The sequence below is a fragment of the Cygnus olor genome, chromosome 2, assembly GCF_009769625.2.
Source record: "Cygnus olor isolate bCygOlo1 chromosome 2, bCygOlo1.pri.v2, whole genome shotgun sequence".
Classification (NCBI taxonomy): domain Eukaryota; kingdom Metazoa; phylum Chordata; class Aves; order Anseriformes; family Anatidae; genus Cygnus; species Cygnus olor.
In genome coordinates, this window is record NC_049170.1 from 85481669 (window position 1) to 85503494 (window position 21826).

General features: G+C 37.3%; 1 protein-coding gene across 6 annotated transcripts in view; it reads left to right on the forward strand.

Moving 5' to 3' along the window:
• SEMA5A (semaphorin 5A) overlaps nt 1-21376 on the forward strand; it is a 332344-nt gene extending 310968 nt beyond the window's left edge. For all 6 annotated transcript variants that reach the window (XM_040548220.1, XM_040548219.1, XM_040548221.1 and 3 more), the window contains exons 19-23: nt 8404-8574; nt 13227-13382; nt 17087-17134; nt 19307-19518; nt 20928-21376. In XM_040548220.1, coding sequence (XP_040404154.1) covers nt 8404-8574; nt 13227-13382; nt 17087-17134; nt 19307-19518; nt 20928-21047 — 707 coding nt within the window. In that variant the 3' untranslated portion in view covers nt 21048-21376. The remainder of the gene's footprint in view (nt 1-8403; nt 8575-13226; nt 13383-17086; nt 17135-19306; nt 19519-20927) is intronic.
• The last annotated feature ends 450 nt before the right edge of the window (nt 21377-21826 follow it).

The following is a 21826-nucleotide window of genomic DNA, read 5'->3' on the forward strand; positions in this document are numbered from 1 at the left end:
GCTCATAAGAGAAAAAATACCTTATGAGAAAACTGCCCTCGTCTTTATTTAAAGCAAAAATATAACTTTCATTACAGTGATTGATAGAATTAAATCTGCTAGCTTTTGAGTGTAGAGCTTCTAGCAAATAAAGTTCAGGACTGATCACCAAAATTGATGGTATTTCAAGCAGGCCTTAGATTATTCTTGGAAGCTTGAGCTTCTCCTTTGTTGACAGTTGTTTTATGATTCTATAAGAAGGATTACAAGTAGAATATATGTTTTCAGGAAACTACTCTAGGTTATAAATCATTTTTGTATCTTAGAGATTTAGGAAGAAAAAAACATCTTGGTTCTAGTAACCTCTCACCCTTCATAAAACAGACATCCAAATTCAATGGCTTTTGAGCTTTGCAGAAGGCTTTGTGGAAAAAGAAAGTGGAAGAATGTTGTTGAGAACAGATGAAGAAGAGAAAGTGAAATTGGAATAGGAGAAAAGAACTCAAGGTACATTAAGTAATAAAAGAAGGATAACTATTGAGAGTCTCAGTTCTTTCCAGTATCAATAAGTAAATTTAGAAATAAGCTTTCCTACATCTCTAATTATATTAATTATGTATAACTGTGCTGCATATTTTATTATTGAGTACTTGGAGCTTTTGACATTCAAGTGTGAACCTGAAGGATTACTATAGTAATATACAAGTGCATATACATCCATATATATATTTGTGTGTTTGTGTATATGATTACAAGTTAAAACTGTGTTCTGTAAACACACATATGATTTCTTTTAGTATGAGCATTTTGTCCAATCTCATAACATTCCTTATGCTTGGTGAGATTCAGACAGCCATTTTCCATTCTCTGCATCAGAAACTAAGCAATAGATCTGTCCAGAAGACAGGACTTCCCTTTCAGGAAGATGTAGTTTCTTGAAAAACGTATTTCCTTCTTGAATTAAACCTAAAAAATGTGCTTTGGCAAATATTCTACAAAACTGCAGTTCTAAGACCATTCTGGCTGCTCATTGACCATGAACTTCTACGCATTTTTATGCCTAAAGGAAACAGCAGTATTTCTTGGCAACTCTACGTCAGGGGCAGCCTCCATCTCTCTTGCTGGTGGTTCAGATCCAAAAGGAATTTCTGTTGCAGATCCCTGCTTCAATTTTGGGCAAAAGCCCACTGAAGCCAGCAAAGTTCTGAAGGAGACACTTGGGCACAACAAGCTAGCACTTTCTGGTGAAATTCTCTTGCAGTACCCAAGGAGGAGGAAAGTAGCTTTCACTGTTCAATTAGCAGCAGACTTGGCAGACCCCATAGCAAGGGCACAGGGGAGAGCAGCCAGCAAAAGAAACCATGGTTAGGTCAGTTTTCAGTCTTCTCATTAACCTTTGCACTAGGCAAGTAGTTTTTATTTCCTGGGTGCTTGTATTCAGAACAGGTATATATAGTCATTCTTACCCACGCTATCTAAGTGAGTTTCTGAAATGTCCCTTTAGGCTTTGATCATACAGCCCTTGCAGATGTTAATGAGAGAGGTTGGTGTAGGTGTAGATCTCATGGTATTACTACCTCATTTATAGTAGGCTATAAACAGATGCAGGGACTGAGCAGAAATAGATATGTCAGGCCCTTCTTGCCATTGTGGGCACAGAGGAAAAAAAAAAGGGGACTCTGCAAGGTTCATTCGTGCCTGTGTAAGAAAATGGAACTGCAGACAGAAAGAAAAAGGAATGTGATGGAATTTTGTTCTGACCTCAACACTAATGTGTTGTCTGTAGTACTAGAAATAAAAAATGTAATGAAGAATTTGATGCTTTTTAAGGTTTACCTGAGCTTCCTCAGGGTAAGGACTGCTTCACATGTTCCGTGCTGGCACAAATCTATTTACTTATAGTTCAGTCATTAACCTTTCAGAGATATTCAGATTAGCATGAAGGAGCGGGATGGCAGCCATAAAGAAGCAGTCCTGTTAATTCTGGCTTAGGTTCTGCTTTGCTACCCATTTTGCATATTGCAGACAGGATCAAACCCTTACTATATAAACTAGTGAAAAAGAAAAATGATTGAGAAAAATACCAAACAGTGCCTAAGTCCTGCTGAAAGTCCATAGACTTTATGCATCTAAGTCATTTAAATTGGGCTCCGTGGCATCCTGGAAGATACTGTGCCCTGAAGTACTGACACAAAGAAAAATTCCTTGGAGCAATCATCAAATGTACAAGTCTCTTTTGTCTCATTAAATGTCTTTCAGAATAATTTTAAATATACTTATGAATAGCCAGTAATTTATTATTAAATGTACTGCAGGCTCCCATAACTTTAAGAAAAAATACTGAAGCCAATTTGAACCTGCCTTCAGCAGCTACTCCTAAATCATTCTTGAGGGGAGAGAGAAACTACTGCAAAGTTTTTCCCACAGCTTGTAGCAAAGTAAATAGTCCACTGAAGTGTGGATTGATAGGATTTACTGGACAGATTAATTTTTGTTCATAGTATTCAACAGCTGAATATATAACAGCAAATTGACCGGTGCCAGAAATTTACCAGAAATTAATTGTACCCAGGCCCAGAAATATGATTTGTCTACATTGTACAAGTTTTAGAATGATCCTTCACACAATTTTGGCTTCAACTAACTAGCAGTGTCTCAAATAATCTGCAGAAATAATCTAGGATTTTAGTGTAGGATAGGACCTATTCACAGTACTCAATTTCCATGCAGCCAAACTGTTTTGAGGAGCAAGAGAATTTGCACTGTTGTCTTGCACTAACAAATTATGTTTTGGCCCTGTGCCTCATCTCCTTTTTTATGTCCCAGAGATGTGGTGAATAGAGTCAAGCTGGCAAGCACTGAAGAGTCTCAATAACTATAGAAAGAATCTGTAAATACATTTCTGTTTTCTTTCAGTTACTGATATGTGGTCAATATAAAAATAAAGGAAACTATAATCAAGCATATCAAGATTTTTTTGTTCTTGGGAGCTTGTGAGATGTTTACATCACAAAAAGAAATAGATGATGGAGAAAAACATTGTTTGAATGGTAAATTCTGCAGATTTACAAAAATTACAGGAATATACTAACTAAAAGATATGCATCTGGAAATAATAATAAACATAAGGAATTCACAACATTACAGATCTCTCCAGTTATTACTGTAGGAAAAGGCTTTTTTTTCTTCATTTTTGTTTTACTTTGTTTCTTGTTGCCTTATCTTTTATTCTTTTACACAAAGAGATGCTTCACCAAAGTGCCTTTAATTAAGAGCTTTAAGCATAGCTATCTGAACACCATTTTAATTCGTTGAGGGAGTTTCTATTCCATCTTTTACTCAGAGCATACTGGTGGATCAGAGGTGGAAACGGACGGTTGCTGTCTGTGATTTGAAATTCTGCTATTTCATGCCAATATTTTGAGATTTCATCAGTTTCCAGTTCCAATTTTTTATCATAGTATGTTTAGTTTGGTTTAGTGATGATGTTTTGCTTGAGAAAATCTGAATAAAGTAACTCCAGGCCTTCATCAGTAAATGTGCTAACAACAGTTTCAGATATACAAAACTCCCTGAAATACCATTTCTGGAATTTATGCATCCCCTAAAGTCAATTATTGCTTGCTGCTTTTTTTTCTTCATTATTGCTTTTATTATTTTTTTCTTCCTTGTTCTTTTTTTCCTTGCAGTCATACTTGGCCACAAGCAACAGAAGTATATTTAAAGGAATGGACAAAATTATCCCGCAGTCAATAAATCTTGTCTCTGAGGCTGCTGAAGTCCATCTCTCCATAGACATTGATCTCTCTAGGCTTCCTCTGTTGCCAGTGAAGAGAGGGCTGAGCTGCCTTTTGGAAGTATCTATTGCTCTTCTAATTTAAGGGTCTCAGCTACAGACTTAAACCCAATTTGATCCTTAGGTTTTGTTGTTGTGCTTTCCCTAGAAGCATTACTTTGCTCTCTGTGTTTCTGCACTACACTAAATTGACTGTTTGTTTCATCTAGCACTGCTTTTATGAATAAAAGGTGAATGTGGCATCACAGAAACAAGACTTTGCCTTTTCAAGCTTTGATGTAAAAACTTCTTTCCCACAGTAAAACATATGCAGCCATACCCTTTAGAACTAGGAAAAAGCATTAGACTATGTGATGTGGAATGGGATGATCCCTGTGTGCCTGGATGGGGGCAGTACACTCTTAGGTCTGTAAACTGCTCAACAGACAGTGCCCCCAGATTTAACTCAGCTACTGTGAAACACACCAGCTGCATTTCAGTGGGTGTAAGAGACTACTGCCCCTCAATTTATATTCCATCATGCATATAGAAAAGACTGACATTTCTCAGCATTACTTATTCTCTTTTGCTACACTTTCAAAACGATGAACATGAAAAGTTACAAACCTAAAGTCATAGACAAAAAACAACAACAACAACAACAAAAGACTAAGAATAATTTTGTTGGATATTTAAATTTGAAATAAGACCAGACAGTATATGAAAAAGTCTGCAATCCTGTCTCTGTCATCATCAAAGCAGGTGAGGCCAGTGTGTGGGCCCACGCTTCTTTCCTCTTTCTTATAAAATCCATGTGCAGAGCAGGATATCCAGTTTACTGGTCTCTTGGAAAATGTCCAGCAGTGTGGATTTTTTTATCATGTCACCAGGAGATCATGTTTCTATATACTGTTTCTCCCTAGAACATCCTTTACTCCATGGCTTTTTTTTCATTATAGTAAAGAAATATGTATTAATCGTGACATAGTCAGCAGGCAAAATTTTTTTTGCTTACTGCAAAAGAAAAAAGCATTGTTTGAGAGCACCCCACTAGCTGAATAGGCCTCCTTCCAAAAGGGACCAACCTCAGTAATTGTCAGGAAATGTAAAGGCTGTTTGTATCTTTCATTGTGGAACTTCTTTAACTACTTTATTTTGTCCAACAGGTCTACAAAAGTGTTATGTAAAGAAAAATGTAGTGACTGGTATTTTCATTGCAAGGTCATATTTTTCTTTCTGTAAGAAACAGAAATAATATTAAGGACTCCATGACAAAAGGAAAAAACAAATAAAAAAAAAAACAACAACAACACACACACACACGCACACAGACAAAACAGATGGTGCTGTGTTGCCAAGCAACTTTAAAGAAAGATGAAAGAAACCACAGAGCTCTATTTATGTCTTGTAAAAACTGAAGCACTAAATATCGACTCCTTTGATCTTATTAAACCATGATGATGTTTTATCATCCTCTGTTGCTGAGAAGGAAAATTTCTGGGGGCAAACAAAAGAGATAGTTATGATAGTCCTTGAAAGGCCTAGAAATTTAGGATAGCAGAATGTCCGTAAAAAGTTGTTAAGAAAAACAGTTATAATTGCACCATCCAGCTCACCCATGATCGAGTTTAACATTCTCTATTATATTGTCTGTCTTTTCCTATGTCCCCTAGACCCACTTCTCCCTTTACATCTGAAGGTTTATGGTATAGTCATGACCAGCATAGCTGTGGAGCATGGTGACATTCTCGGATATCACATCACTCTTTGTTATTGGTCATGTATGGATAGACAGCAGATGGCAGATTCAAATGCATGCACATTTGTAATTTTCACTATCATCCATTACAAAATATGTAGAAAATGTTGGGGACCATGCCTCCATTACTCTGAACAAGGCACAGGGAATGTTTGCAGACAGTTTATCTTCAGTCTGTGCAATCTTGGGCTGTCACTAGATTTCATAAAGATCTATGTACAGCAATGGAAATCCATCTGATTATACATTTGAGCTAGTAAAGGATTTATTTTAAATTTTTAAAAAAGAAGAGAGAAGGAGTATCTGGAAAGGTAAAGGCTCGATATCTCATGAAATGAATAGCTGGGTAACAGCTTCTGCTTTTATTTGATAACATTTAAAAAAATAAGGGCAAGTTCTGAATAAAAGATATAATGTATTTTCTTAAAATTGTTATAAAATTACACAGTATGTTTCACCAGCACTGAAGATAAATAACCAGTGGCTTTGTTAGATATGAGCTTGCATAATACTGCATTAACAGAGTTATCTCAGGCAAAAGACATATTTGTTTTCCAATGGGTATATGAATGAGAGAACAAGTCAGGCATTCTAGAAGGATGCAGTATTTATTTATGGTAGATGGTGTAAAACTCTCTCATACATCTGTATAGCTAGATGATTTGGCTGATAAATATATCCTGGAAAAAAATAATGTAGCACCCGTTGAATTCCTTAACAATCTAAATAATTTATTTCAAATGGCATACTCGGAATATAGCACCAGATTCCCCAAATTCTGTATATCCAATCAGGCTATTCAGAGTCTAGATACATCACTTGCAAAAGTTTTTACAACTCCTCTTAGCAAGGAAGTGTCAGCTCTCTTCTTCCTCGATTGATAGGATAATATTATAAAAAATACAGAGAATAAAATGATATATATTCAACAATTCTGTTTACAGGATTAGTTAACTAACAGCCTTAGGTATGCACTAGTGAATTACCTGTTTGATTAGCACATGAGAACTTGAGGGTATGCTGTATCTGAAATTACTTTCATAAATGTGCATACAAGTTTTAATATCAAAATAATCACAATCTAATAGCTTGTTTTCTCACTGTTGCAGTCTTTGCATGGAAATCATTCTACCTGACTCACAGAGTGCATTTGCGATATACAATGCTACAAAAACAAAATGACAAAATTAGTCTTTTTTTAATGTTTTACAATGTGTCCATATAAGAGAGAATTTAAATGCAAATACTAAACAAATATTTTCATTTAAGGGTTGTATGTTTGTTTTTTTAGATTTGGAATCTCTTTTTCATTTGTAAGAGACAATTATGAAATAGCTTTTCAATAATCCTGTGGAAATGGTTTTACCCCTTGAAAGGCAATTTGATTAATCGAATGGAAAGGATCTAACTGAGTCATTGTGAAATGCTGTATGAATGTTTTGGAGACTTCAGTGACAATGTTTCAATGAAACATAAAGTCAGGTCTTACAAGGAATGTCTCAAATGAGTGCACCACAAAAATTGTGTATAGAAAATGTGTACTTCATATTTTTAAAAGTAATATATAATAAGTTTCTCTCTTGTGTGGTAAAATGCCCACTGCTGCTCTAAGGGGTGGGAGCTAAAAAAGACAAATGCTATGCTCTGTTCAGGACCCTGTAGTACTTTACTGGTAAATTGCCATTATTACATACAGGGTCTCTTCTATGACTGTCAGTTAAATTACACACACTGTATTTCTTTCAATCAGGTGCAGACATGGCAAATCACTTCCTTACTTAAGTAATAAGGAGGCGAGTGAAAACACTTCAAATAGAGGTTTCGAAATAACTTTTTTTTTTTTGTAGGATATTGATATTTTGAATTTTTATTTATTTATATGCTAAAATTGAAAGAGAAATGAAGAAAATACTGAGATTATTTGCAGAGGAAATGCTGTACCAGGGAAAAGTATGTCTGACTTTGTCTTGTGTCTGTCTCTGGCAAATGGGCTGCAATATGGCCATAAATGCCAGAAATATGTCCTGGAGTACTAGCTTTAAGGACCGAGGCTACAAAGGACCCAGTTCAGGGCAGGCAATCAGGTGAACTTTCTTTAAAAGCCTGCCCAGTGACCACATTTTGAAAGCCATCTGAGAAATGGGTCTCCTGGGAAATCCGACCTGCTTTTCATAGGAATCTTGCGAAAACTGAGCCCATAAATGGAAAAGAGTTCGACATACAGAAATCAGTAAATGCTAATGGATTTTATTCTTTTTTTTTTCTTTTTTTCAACTTGTGTTTGAAACTCAAAGTGACAACTCCTTTTTGACATTCTTCTGGTGCTTTTTGATAGTACTGGCATCATTCTGCTACTGGCATCTGTGCTAGAACTATGGACTGTAGCATTATAGTGGCCCATCAAACCCTACAACTGTGTTGGATCAATTGAAATGGAATGTACAGCTAAAGCAGTCCCATCTGGGTTATGAAACAAAACCTAGATTCCACAGCCTTTCTTTTGATATTCTGGGGCTTAGTTTTATTTTGTGATTGAAAATTTACTTTGGTCTTGTAACACTTCTGCTAAACAAGCATTGGTATTTTATTTCCTCACAAATTAGAAAAGAAAAAAAAATGTTTTTATCTTAAATCTATTATGCTACTCTCTGAAAGTTTATTATGTGAATAAGTAACAATGATAGACTTCCCAGTATACGAGTAGCCTTTTAAAGATGTGAATTTAGTAATTTTGTGGTATGATTCAATTCATTGTCTTAAGTGGGAACTAAAAATGTCCAGTAGTTTCAGTAGATTATGAATTAGATCCACAAAACACGAGAAAAGATGGGCTGTATTATGCCATGTAACACGTTAACTTGGAACTATAAGATATTTTGTGTCTTTTCAGTGGATGGAGGCTGGTCTTGTTGGTCATCTTGGTCAAAGTGCTCAGCAACTTGTGGCGGAGGGCATTACATGAGAACCCGCTCCTGCACAAATCCAGCGCCAGCATATGGAGGAGATATCTGCCTTGGACTACACACTGAAGAAGCCCTCTGCAACACACAGCAGTGTCCAGGTACAGCAAATCAGCCCATGCTGCTTTGTTCTTTGTGTTCCACGGAGTAAGGCATTTTCAGTTGGGCAACATAATGCTCCTTGATCTATTATTTAGGAGCATATTGTTTCTCTCCTTTATTAAGTGCACAATCAGCTCTTACATGCTACAGTAAATCAAGTAACAGTAGACTATGACCTATAGGAGACCACCTCCTCCCATCTCTGTTTGAAAATTATACTAGAATTACCATTTAAGTTACCAGGTTCTGGTTCTGGATAAACTAAAAGTGTGTAATATTTGAAGAGGTTCATGGAAAAGGTTGGGAGACTTCTAATAAGAACACCACAAAAAAAAAAAAAAAAAAGCTTTTGTTTTAACAATAAATGTTCACAGCAATTGAATTGCTGAGGTTGCATATTCAATAGCAGGCATATCACAAGGTCCTTCAAGTAGCTGACGCTTTACATCAACCTTTGTTTAAGTGTTTTCATATAAAACACAGAGCAAGCCTTAATGCTCTTTGTAAAATACATACTTCAACTTTGAATGTTAAGGAGCAGAGACTCTTTTTAAATAACTGCAAACTATTTACTAAAGGAAATGTCTCAGCACTCCTTCTAGTTGTATGGCATTATGGATCATGACTTTTTCTTTAAATTTGACTATTTTTTTGAACCGTATTAAAGGAACCTGAATTTTTAATGAAATTTATGTCAGAAATAGAGGGTAAAAATACACACACATTCACACACAAAACAGATGAAATCATGAGTGAAAAGGCAGTGGGAGAGATTGTTTTCAGTTATTGCTGATTAATGGATTATAGGCAACAGTCAAAGGAAATAACTTCAAGCAGCTCCAAATGCCAGCACTTGCTTCACTGACAGCTCCTAGACTTCATGGCAAAAATATTCTGCTCTGATGATGAAGTTATACATGTGAAGGCACAAGCTCCATTAATGGATCCTATTAATTGTGTTGAACAACACTTTTAGATAATTTCCTTTTCAAGGCACTGCATGTCCTGGAGCAGAATAGAAAGAAGTACATACTTTGTCAAAATTTAGGAAGATGCTACATTCTGTTGAATTTTAAAAAATACACAGAAATTAGTTGATGATTTGATTTTTCAAGACAAATGGTATATATTTGTATATAAAAGTTACATAGCTGCCTTGAGATCCTTAAGGCATCTTTAAAAGGTCAGAACTAGCGTGTTCATTGTACTAGTATTGTAGCTCTTTCTCTTTCATTTATTCTCTAGTGACATTTTTCTAGAAATGACAGTTTTTAAGCATTTATAAACAATCTCTTCATCTTGTTTTGACCTTCTGGTTACCTGAATTTTGGAGTAGATGGTGGGTGGAAGAGGAAGTTGGTGTCATTTTAGTTCAAGAAAGTGCAAATCTTTATAAAGCAATAAAATTTCAGAGTGCAAATCATTTATCTCACATTTCTGTGATATTAATATTTCAATCTCCTTGAAAATTTGCCATAGATTTTGGAAACAACCAACTGTTAGAATAGACCTTGCCTCATGTGAACACTGTAGATTTCACAACTTTTTTACTGTTCCTATTTCATATTGGTATGGTACAAAAATGGCCCCAGTGCTATCCATGTCAGGTTTGGGCAGGCTTTTGCATCTCTGCCCAGCCATTTTGTTGTGGTGAGGATCATATGGCTAGTGATTGCTGCTAGTGCAGGTCTGGAAGTACCATTGGTGGTGACATTTGCTGCTTGATTGACATGCTTAATATAGTGATACTTGGAATCTGTGAACCACCAACCAGCACAGAAATGCATGTAAAAAAATGGAAATTATTTCAAATGTTTCATAAGTTATTAAAAGAGCAAAGATTTATTGGCATTTGAAATAGCATTTTTTTGGCAAAAGAAAATGAGCAGAAAACTAAAATTACCAGAATCCTGACTTTTTAAGGATGTAGAGAGTTAATTGCAAATCCAACTGAAAGTATACAACTGTGCACTTAAAGGAAGTAACTGTCTTGCAAAATACACTGTTCTGTCAACCTTCATTTTAAAAGTTTTATCACCATGTTTGTTTTTTTCTTTTAATTTATCTAAATGCAGTCACATAAATATGAATGGAAGCACTGTACTATTGATCCACAGAGGTTTATAGGCTGCTTATCTGCAAGTGTAATCGGTTGCAAGGGTGTCTGTAATGTAATGAATAAAGCAGTATTTTATATGTAAAGTATTTACGGCTGCTGTAAGAAGGGAAAATATATTCTGTCCTTGAAGTGCTAACTCACACATGCAAATAATGGATAAAGCAATTGAGCATTTAGAAATGATGGTGTAGTTATGCATGGAAGAAATTTATGATTTTCCAGACTGGTGGCCTGATCATTCTGAGGTACGTTCTTCACCCAGGGATCTTTTAATAACAGCTTGGACTTAACCTGGCCTCAAAGGCCAGCCAAGACTCTGCAGGAAGAAGATGACAACTGAGTAAACGTTGCCATGTTAGAGGTGAAAAGCAGTTCCAGATTAAAAACCTCTCCTGTCTACCCTCGTGACTCTTGCAGAGAATTCAGGAGCAAGTGGAGAGGAGACTGTTTGATGTGCAATAGAAACTTAAATACTTTGAAGATAAAGAAATCAAAGGGATGAAGCAGAATAACTGAGTCTGTAGCAACGCACATAAAAGCTATGACTTCAGCATCTCCACGATGACACATCAGTAGCACATTTGAAATGGCACAGCTACCAGTCATGTATACCTTAACTCTGTGATTCTCTGAGCTCCCAGCAGTGGCACTCCTCAAAATACAGGTTTGATACTAGGATCCACAATTACAGGGATGTCCATCTCTCTCACACTTGTACTGGTGTGCCCCCTCTCCTCTTCTGCAGTTTTGTACACCAGATGGAGCTGATCCACATGGTGCTGAACCCACTGACTACCTGTGCTCTAGTTCCTGCACTGCACCATGGGACTTCAAGATGTAAGGGACGTGCCTTGTATTGCATATGTGGAAAGGTCCCAAATCACATAATGCCTTTTACAGGACCCGCTGTTCAAAACATCTCCACAGAAGACTTGTGCCTAAAGGGCATGCTGGAATGGCAGCTTTATCCAATCACCATGATGTAGCCCAGCATGATCCATACCCTGAGGCTCCTATGTTGTCACAGGATGCAACAAGGAACCTTGTCAGCCAAGAGTACATTGGACAAAAATAAGAGGCTACAGATTGAAACAGCAACAAGCTGCATTTAGGATTCTTGTGAACATTTTGGCTGCTGCTGATTATATCCCAATTAGTTTGGGACTGGACAAATGTATTGGCTCTGATTTAAGTATGTTGTTGGTTAGGAAGTGAATGTCTAATGCTGTCATGGAAAGCATCTATTGCTTGATATTTTTCAAAACTGCATTCTCAGTAATTCCTATTGGAATCTGCCAGTTTCAGACGACTGAGGGTTTTCATCTACTTTATGGCCAAGGGGAAAGTAATGAGTAACTACAAATCTTTCATGCAATGTACCGAAAGGGGCCCAAACAGTACAAGACTTTCCTGGCTTTCCACCTGATTCACAAGAACTGTACAAAAGCTTCATGAAGTTTCCAAATTATTTACAAATTCCGATGTTCTTCAAACATCAAAGTTTAGCTAATATATGTTACTATTATTATTATTATTATAAGTAAAATTAAATTAGTAAATTTGCTTGGTACTGACATAAAATCAATTAAAATTTTTAAGTAGAAACAAACTTGGTTTGGGATACTAAGACTGTTTGATACTAATCTGTGTCAAAACCGTAAAACATATCTCAGTGGGAAAGCTGATGGAAGAAAGAAAAAAGTTCAACTGAGATCTGTCTTCTACTATACATGCCAAACTAAAGACTCCTATGAAGGCAAGACTTGCGCTTGAATTGTAAGAAAGCTGAGCTCAGTAAACTCACAGCATTTCATGATAATGAGATCAGATCACTTAATTTAAGAGATGTAGTCTTAAATTGCACAGTTATGAAATAGAAATGTCTTAATCAAAACCACATAGGCAGAGGAAGAAATCTGAAGAAATGATGGAAGCTGATAATGAACCCAGTGGGGAAGAGAAGGAAACAAAACAAGGTGCATATACTTTATGAGAACTCTTCTATCTACAGTAAAGAAATGGACCTGAAATTAAATAATAATAATAACAAAATGTCCAGAAGATGCTGTCCTTTGCCTGTTAGGTAAACATTCTCCTTCAGATCTGGATTACATATCTCTATACCTGTCATTGCCATTTGTCAGGTACATAAACAAAATACAGTGTCATTGTCCACCCTGAAGACTTAGGCTGAAATTAGCTCCACGGCAATCAGTCTTTCTGTCTCCACCATGGGGTCACAGAGAATCCCTCAGGCTTCTTCCTTCCATGTACAAAGGCTGTGGCAGAAACCAAAATTGTGATACTTGAGTGAAAAATTTACCATTGAACTCTACATTTTGGAGACCTCTGCCAGCTTGTCCAAACTGGCTTTTTTTTTTTTTTTTATTGTAATGAATGAGCTGTCTGTCCTCCGATAGCGTGTACTAGCTGGAGGTAAGGCTTTCTGTCATAATTTAGGAAGATGAGAAATTTCCCTCTCGCTCATTTAATTGCAGTGTCTGTGTGTGTATATCTCTCTGCCCACTGCAGACAGCTGGTCAGAGTGGTCCGAGTGGTCCGAGTGTGACTCATCTGGTGTCCAGCTCCGTGTTCGTCAGTGCATTATTTTGTTTCCTGTGGGCAGCCAGTGCACGGGCAACACCACGGAGAGCCGAGCCTGTACGTTTGACTCCAACTTCATACCAGGTGAGATCAATCTTCCCCTGGAAGGATCAGTGAAATCTCTCAATGTTTCAGGAATGAGGCATAATACTGTCCCACATGGAACTGTGCAGAGCCAAGACTTGGGACAGAATTTGCCTTTTTTTCACCCAAAGAGCACTGGTGTACAAGGTAGAGCTTGTGCTGCTAGACCTGGTGTCATGAAAATCTGTCTCAGGCTGTGTTGTGGAACTGTCCTTGCTGTCACCACCTGGGACTGTAGTTATTCAGTCTCAGAGCCTTATGTAGGTCCTTCCATCCTGTTTGATAATAGGGTGCAGGGATGAGTGCACACAGCTAGGAGAACTAGTTTGCTTCTCACTTTGAAGTGTTCTTGAGACTCTGGGGTTATTAGAGAAATGTTCCTCTAGGTTTTGTGATTCGTGTATGCAGACTGGGTGCAGGGGTAGTTGATCAAGAAACCATTTCATGTCGTTGATTAGATTAATAACCACCTAGAAAGTTAAATATTGTTGGTTGTGCCTCAGTTACTTACCTCCCCTATGGCCACTAAGTACCTGATGGACAATCATGTCAGGTATTATAGTGTTTGTCAAAAATGATGAATGTAATTATTATTATTTTTTTTAATCATAACAGTCATTTAAATCCACACAATAGTATTGGTGACTACATTACTTTGCTGTTAACAGTCATCTTTCCATCTGTGTACATAACAACGTCAACAGTCTATTCACAGAGAAATTTATGTTTTCAAGTGTCATTTGACATGTAATTATGTTGGTTCAGTGCAGCAACCTTTTTTCTGCGGCTAAGCAGTATATTATATACTGTATATGTACAATATTAAAAAGAAATCAGCAAATTTAAACACTTTATTTATGGGTGATGCATAGAAAATGGCAATAAACTTTTTAATTCCCAAATACTAATTTTTCCTCCCAAACTGAAGTGAAAAATGTCAATGTGAAAGCAAAACCCCTCACATTGTATTTTCCCTTTTTTTCTCAAGGTTTTGAAGCAGCTCTGTTAATATTCACATTCACTTTCTGTGAATCCCCCTCTTAATCCAATGTAAAGTCTACATATTGTTTTGGAAAGTATGCATTTTCAGACTCTGAAATGAGGAATGTTAGGTGAATAAGTAGCAGCCACCTCGTCTCTGGCCCTTCTGCTTTGTTTGCCACTCCCCCTCCAATTTCTCACATCACAGGAGATGAAGTCATGGCCAGTACACTCACCTTAGCAAAACTCCCTTGCTTTCTTGGGAGCTCTCAGCTCACTTTCACTCCTCAGGGTCCTCATACTCAGAGTTCTCTCCCTCCCAACTTCTCTTTCCTTTTCTAATTCACCTCACTCCTTTCCCCAGCTATTATGCTGGCATGTCCACCCTCACGTTGTCTCCTCCTCCCCCTGCTTACCTTAAATCTGTTCTTCCACAAAACTTAATGCATATAGAGTGATTCTGGGAGAGTGGCTCCTTGTCATTGCTGCTGCTGTTTTTTCCAGGGTTAATCTTTACCAACATTACCTTGCAGAGCTTTATGGCTTTCTGGCATATGTATTTCTTTTTCTGCTTGTTGTTTGGATTGTGAATTAATGGTCTTGACCAGACAGAGTATGCTACCAGCCTTTAGCTATCTGTGAGAGTGCTGTTCTATCTGTTACTTTCTAATGTTGAAAATAGTATTGATTTAGCAGGTGAAGAAAGGTAAAAAAAATGTGACCCACTTTAGCAGAAGTAGCCTGTGGCATTTTAGATATGTGGAAGTCATAGCACTTTGTTTCACATCTGATAATGTGCTACGGTATCTTTCAGCAGAAACCTCCAACTGGAGAAGAGATTAATTTTAAAGCCAGACCACTAATATAGTCTTTGCTTCTCTCCTCTTTTTCCACCAGGCCTGCTTTAGCATTTATAATCCCCTTCTCCCAGAATCACACTAAAGGACTTCCTTCACTGCTCTGAGTCTGGATACAGATTCAAACTTTAAGCCTGTTTTAACAGGAGAAAAAAAAAAATCGAGAAATTTACTTTCCATGCATTCTTGCAGCTGAAGTCTGTCTTATTAATCAGTCCTTTTCCATTATCAGATATTTTTAATATTCATAAAAGAACATCAGAATGGCCATACAGGTTCAGAGTGAGAGTCCGTCTTGTCCAGTTCCTGTCTCCAGCAGTACTGTAATGTCCAGGGAAGAAGAGAAACAGGACAAGTGTATATCATCCTGCTCCTGCCTCCCTGTAGTTTTTCAGCCTTCAACAACTTTTATTTCAGGAGAGTTTTTAAACCTGATGCGGTCAATCTGTTTAATGCTCTGAAATGGTTCTCTCTCCAAGTAGTTTCCTGGGTTTCTTGCATCTTCTTTGCATCTTGGATCATCATTTGGTAGGGAGGTAGACAGCCTACTGTCTCATTCCTCATGCAAAAGCCATTGCATACCAGTGGCGGTCATTGCTGACCTTTTCTGAACTTTTCTATTGTACTAGAGGCATTCCGAAATTGGAAAACCAGAGCTGCATGCAGCGTTCAGGGTGTGGACAACTCATGGATTTGTAAGGACCCATAACGATAATTTCCTGTTCTACTCACTCTTACTTTCTTGGTTGTACCTAGCCTTTTGTTTGGCTTTTTGATTCATTCGGAACAGTAAGCTGATATTTTCATGGAACAAGCTGTCATAATCCCCTGATGAGTGGTAATGGTCAGCTCACAGCCATCATTTTATTTGTGAAGCTAGGATTGCTTTCCACTCTACACTGATCTACATTCTGTTCTGTTTTTTATTTTATTGCCTAGTTTTCGAAGGCCCTTCTGCAGCTCTTCACAGTATGCCCTTACCCATGCTACCTTAAATAAATGAATATCATCAAACTTCAAAAACACATTTCCTAGCCCTTTGCTCAAAAGCCTAGGTCACTGCAGAAGTGGTAACCTTACTCCACTCTAAGAACTACACTGTTTTCTGTCCTTTCCCTCATCTCTTTTTTCTTGGGAAGTAAGAAGGGATTTAAAGCAATTTCTGAAATCCAGGTAGGCTGTGTCCGCACTCTCACCCATATCCACATGATCATTGACCCTTTCAGAGAGATTCACAAAGCAGAGAGGTTTGTAGGGCAGGACTTCCCTTCACCAAAGCCATGGTCATTGAAATAAAAAATGGGAAAACTTGGTTGTCAACACATTTTTATTCAGTATTTATTCAGAATGCTTCCAAAGACAGAACGGGAAGGACATCGGGTGGAATTACATTTTATTAGTTTACAGTTGGGACCCATTAAATTGGCAGTCATCTTTTTTGAAGATCTGTAAATTCCCTCTTTTCACATTAGTGCTAGATGTGACTTCTAGAAGTAATGAGCCCGTTTGAACACAAGATAATGAAACTCTCATTAATTTTACTATTCAGAAATTCAGCATTTCCTCAAAATGGCTTAACTTCACAAAGAATTTTTTCATGTACACTTCATCTTTTTAATTAAAGGGATATTGTGAAGCAAGAATAAAAATTATGTTACTGCTTTTGCTTGATAAACTAAAGAACCTGAAGATGTCATGGAACTTTTTTGTTAATTCCACCACACCATAGTCAAAATCTTTTTTTACTTTGGATTTGGAGTGAACATAGAAGAATACATTTTTTAAAATCCTTACTGTGTTGATCAAATTACTAGCTGTCTGTTATTTTTTTTCTCCATGGCATAAGCAGTTTATTTGTTTTTCTAGAAATATCGGTGGCACGATCCAGCAGCATAGAAGAAAAACGATGTGGCGGTAAGCTTTTGAGTTCTATCTGTGTATTAAATAGTGAATTATTGATTCCCCCTTTTTTTTTTCCATTTGTTTCACATTTTGCACTCTCTTAGATTTATTCCACCTTATAAATGCCACATTCTCATTATTTACACTTGGTCCAGAAATAGAGATGTAGTTAATACAGGATTCCTCATTAAATATCCAGATGCCATTGCTGACCTTTAAGACAAGAGCATGTATTATTGGATTTTTTTTCTCCTTTTCCCTTGTAACAGTCATTCATTGTGTCCCAGAAAAGAAATTCCTTTTATAAGTTAGTTATCAGTAGGTCAAAAATTTTTAAGTTGCTGCACCTTTTGCAGGATAATAATTTCACAAACCTCTTTGGGACTCCAAATGAATAGCAGAGAGCCAGCCTGCTAACCCATGTAATAGCTCAGACTATCTGGACTCATTTTCAGCTTTGCTGCCAGAGACAAAACTAGAATGTAAGAGAAAAGTTCAATTCCAGAGAGTCTTGATGCTAGCAAAACAAATCTTGAAAGAGAAAACTGAATTGTTGGGGAAAAAAAAGTACGAAGAAGAAGAAACGGCAAAAATGACCTTTTTTGTGTTTGTGCTGAGTTATCACGGTTAGTCTGTGTTGTCATGGTAGTAGCTGTGACCAGTTCCAGTATTCTTCTATGCACAGATAAGCTGTGTTTTTAGCCTAGTAAAGGACAATGAAAACACAGAGGTTATGCAAGGGCGCTAGTGTGCATAGTTACATGTTATGGGAGTCAGGGTAATGCAATTTGATTTTTTCCTTATTAGCAGTGGAACTCTAAAAACATTTTGCCAAGTTCTATGACAGTGGGAAACTCTCATACAACTGTAGAAGGATATTTCAGTGGTAATTTACATATTGCGGCGGTCAACCTAGGTCAATATATTAGGTTGTGTTCCTTTTTTCCCAGTTGGTATGTAAAGGCGGCTTGCGAAAAACGGAACCCATGTGATGTCCCATTTTTCTGTTTTACAGTGAAAAAGGTCTAACGTTTTTCAGACTAGTGCCAGTCTCTCAGATTAAAATCAGCTTCATGTGCGCAACCACAAACAAATGTTCAATAATGTTAAGATGAAATCTCTTTCTTAATGATATTTCTTTCTTAATCAAAAGCAAAGCCCCAGTTGGAAACAGCAGTGAAAAGAAGTGTACTTTGTTTATTTCCAGCTAATCCTACTTATGCCACGTCTGACCCAATTATCTCTATATCAGGATAATTGGGAGGCAATTATGTTTTAAATTCCCTTCTACAGTTTCATGCAGCAATGAGCCTTCTCTATGTTTTAACTCCTGTGTAAGTAGGGAGGGTTCCCACAGTCTGATCCCATATTATCTTCAATGGGCAGAGAGGACTGTGTTCTGGCAGCACTCTCTGGCTGCTGTGGTTAAAAGTACGCTGAGCTTTAGGGAGTCTCTCTCTCTCCTCTTCACATTTTCTCCCCAGACACTACTGTTTCTTTCTCACTTCCCCATTACATGGAGAAAAAGTTCTGAAGACTGGAGAAGGGAACAAACTGTCCATATATCAAAGATGCAGAAACAGTGAGACCCAGCTGCAGTCAAAGCAGGGGATGAGAAAGAAGTACGCGAAAGTGTCTGGGACAGTCACCAAATAAGGGGGATGCTGAAAACATTTTAGGGGAAGCAGGTCTGTGATCTAAAGACATTAAGATTTTGTTCTGCCGCAAGTCACTACGTGTAAGACAAAGAACTAGAAGCAGAGGAGGTGATAATGTAGTTCACTGGAAATAAGCCATGTACATTATATACATAATTTATATATGAAAAAGGTTTTGCTGTAGAGTTTGCAGAAATAAATTTAGCTGAACTTTTCAAATACTTAGAAAAAGCACTTCATTCATCTGTTGTTTGGGTTCTGATCTTGGCTAAGGATCTTTCAGAAGTCTCAGTCTTAATACTTGCAGAGATATGTGGGTATCTAAGGTTCTCATAATGATCCCTTCAGGGAAGTACAATGCATTTGCTGCTGTAGGGATAAACCACTGTAAATGAGATGTTTCTGGGAAACACATAAGAGTTCCCTTGTCATTATTTGAATTAAACGCTTTTCTATGTTATTCCCCAAACTTAAGCTTTTACTGCTACTTCCTTAAAAATAAGATTGTCTTCTCTCCGCTATGCAGAGTTCAACATGTTTCACATGATCGCGGTGGGATTAAGTAGCTCAATACTTGGTTGCCTTCTTACCCTGCTTGTTTACACTTACTGCCAACGATATCAACAACAGTCCCATGATGCTACTGTCATCCATCCAGTGTCACCAGCTCCTCTAAATACCAGCATCACCAACCATATCAACAAACTGGACAAATACGATTCTGTAGAAGCCATCAAGGTGAGAAGCGGGTTGGGAGCTCTCTAATGCACAAAGTACGTGGTCCTATACAATTTTGCTATATCAGAAGAATTCTACTTGATAGTTTTCTGCAGTGGCATTTGGATTCAAATTATGCCAATCGTTAATCACAAAGATATATTTCACCTGAGGTATTGTAATTGCAGATACTTTCCTTTGTTAATCCCTATTACATATCAAGTTAGATTCTATGTGTAGGTACAATTTAAACAGCAGCAGCCTTTCCTGAAAGAAACCAGACCACTACTCAGGTTCTCTCTTTTTTTTCTTTTTTTTTTTTTTTTCCTTTTTCCTAATTGTGTTCTCTAGTGGCTTGTTGAAGAAGTAAATAGGGCTATTAACAGTCATCACAATATATATTGAAGATAATCCTTTGGCTCCAATGATACGGTGTCAAGGGTACTATTCATCTTCCTGCACTGTCTTTATACAGGAGATGTATACAGGTGAATATATACTGGGTAAGACTCTCAGTAAGTGTTCATACTCCAAATATTCAGTAAATGATCCAGTACAGATTTACGTTAGATAAGAACCTGGTGTGGTATCTATATCATATGACCATTGTTCGCCCAAGCCTATTTTTTTAAAAGACCTTTTAGAATAGCTCTGTTTTTTAGATCCACTAAATTAAGGAAGGATGAGCATTCTGAAAGTACTTAACTCAATATCTTCAGATTATACCGTTTGTTCATTCAGCTCTGAAGCTTTTCTCAAATGGGGATTTTTCTTAAATCCTACCTGGAGAATCCTACCTGGGGTTTTTAATTTCTTCATTTTTATTTATAATTAAAGACATTTTAAGATATTGCATTAAAAATGCAAGAGAAGTCTAGGTGTTGTAATCAGTGGTGAAATATATGCCTAATTTAAAGCATTTTCAAATCCTCCTAATTAATTCTCTGAATTGCTACCAAAACATAAACATTTTTGAAAAATTTTGAAACTTTAGAAAATGAGATTTGCACTCGTAAGACCTTCAGGCATTTTCCTTCCATATTGCATTTAAAAAGTAAGTAATTAATACAGTAAAGAGGAAATAATTCTTATTCACAACAAATATAAGTGAATTCTAAAAAGAATAACTGAACATGTGTGATGAGAAAGTATTTTTAACCATAAAGTTAGTTTTATAATATGGGGGAAAAGTGTGTAGCTTTATTGAGTAGAATTGCATTCTATAGCAGCATTGTTATGTAAGCAGACACATGCAGATGCAAGTTTTTTAAATGTGCAGGTACTTTTAAATGCATTTTTGACTGACTGACAATTCATAAATATTTGCCACTAAAGTTGTCTCAGTGAAATAGCATGTATTGCCTTCTTTTATTTTATCCCTCCGATTTTCTTTTTTTTTCTTTTTCTTTTTTTTTTTTCTTTTCCCTCAGGCATTTAACAAAAACAACCTGATTCTGGAGGAGAGAAACAAATACTTCAATCCACATCTTACTGCAAAGACTTACTCTAATACCTATTTTACAGATTTCAATAATTATGATGAGTACTAACAGGCTTGTGTATTTTCTGGCCTCCTGTAACTTCCCAGTCCCCAAGGCCTGTGCTACATGACTGCTCATGTGATTGAAGCTTCAGAGATGAAGTTCAGAGACATTTCAAGCACGATCCAAGCCGTCAATGTCCCATTGCTGCCAAATGCCCAAAACACCTGTTTGTGACATGATGTTTTCTTTGTGGAGTGAAAGGTTGGCCTTCGGTGTCGGGTGCAGCTGTAGCCCCTCGGTGTCACTGAACTGCTCATGAGGAACACATCGCTTCGCTGTTTCATAAGCATTCAGTCAGATTTCTCTGACAAGGGACTAAGCAATCCCTGAGCTTTTTTTTTTTAAAAAAAAAAAATCTGTTACCCCTTAAAACTGCTGCAGGAGTACAAATGCAATTTTCTTTTTAGGCATTGTCTTTTATTCCCATGAGGTTTGAAAAGGGAGCTGTGCTGTTAGCCGCAGAGCCCGCTGTGTAGCCTCCTGAAACTTGCACCACCAAAAAGAGCTGGCAAGGTGTTGAGAAGAATGGCAAGAAGAAACGCGGTGGTTTAGCAATGCTCTGCAGCAGCTCTGGGCTCTGTAGGGCTGATCTTACTGGCCTACAAACCACTCAGGCTGCAGTTCAGCTGTTTGGAGCGCGGAGGCTAAGGCCGCACCCAAGGATATGATCTTGTACCAAAACCGGAAAGCTGCAGGGTAGGTGGTTTCCACATGTGAGCCAAGCCCAGTCACAGAAAGCCTTCACCTTGTTTGCTTGAATTTTGGGGGAGGGAGGGTGAAAGGGC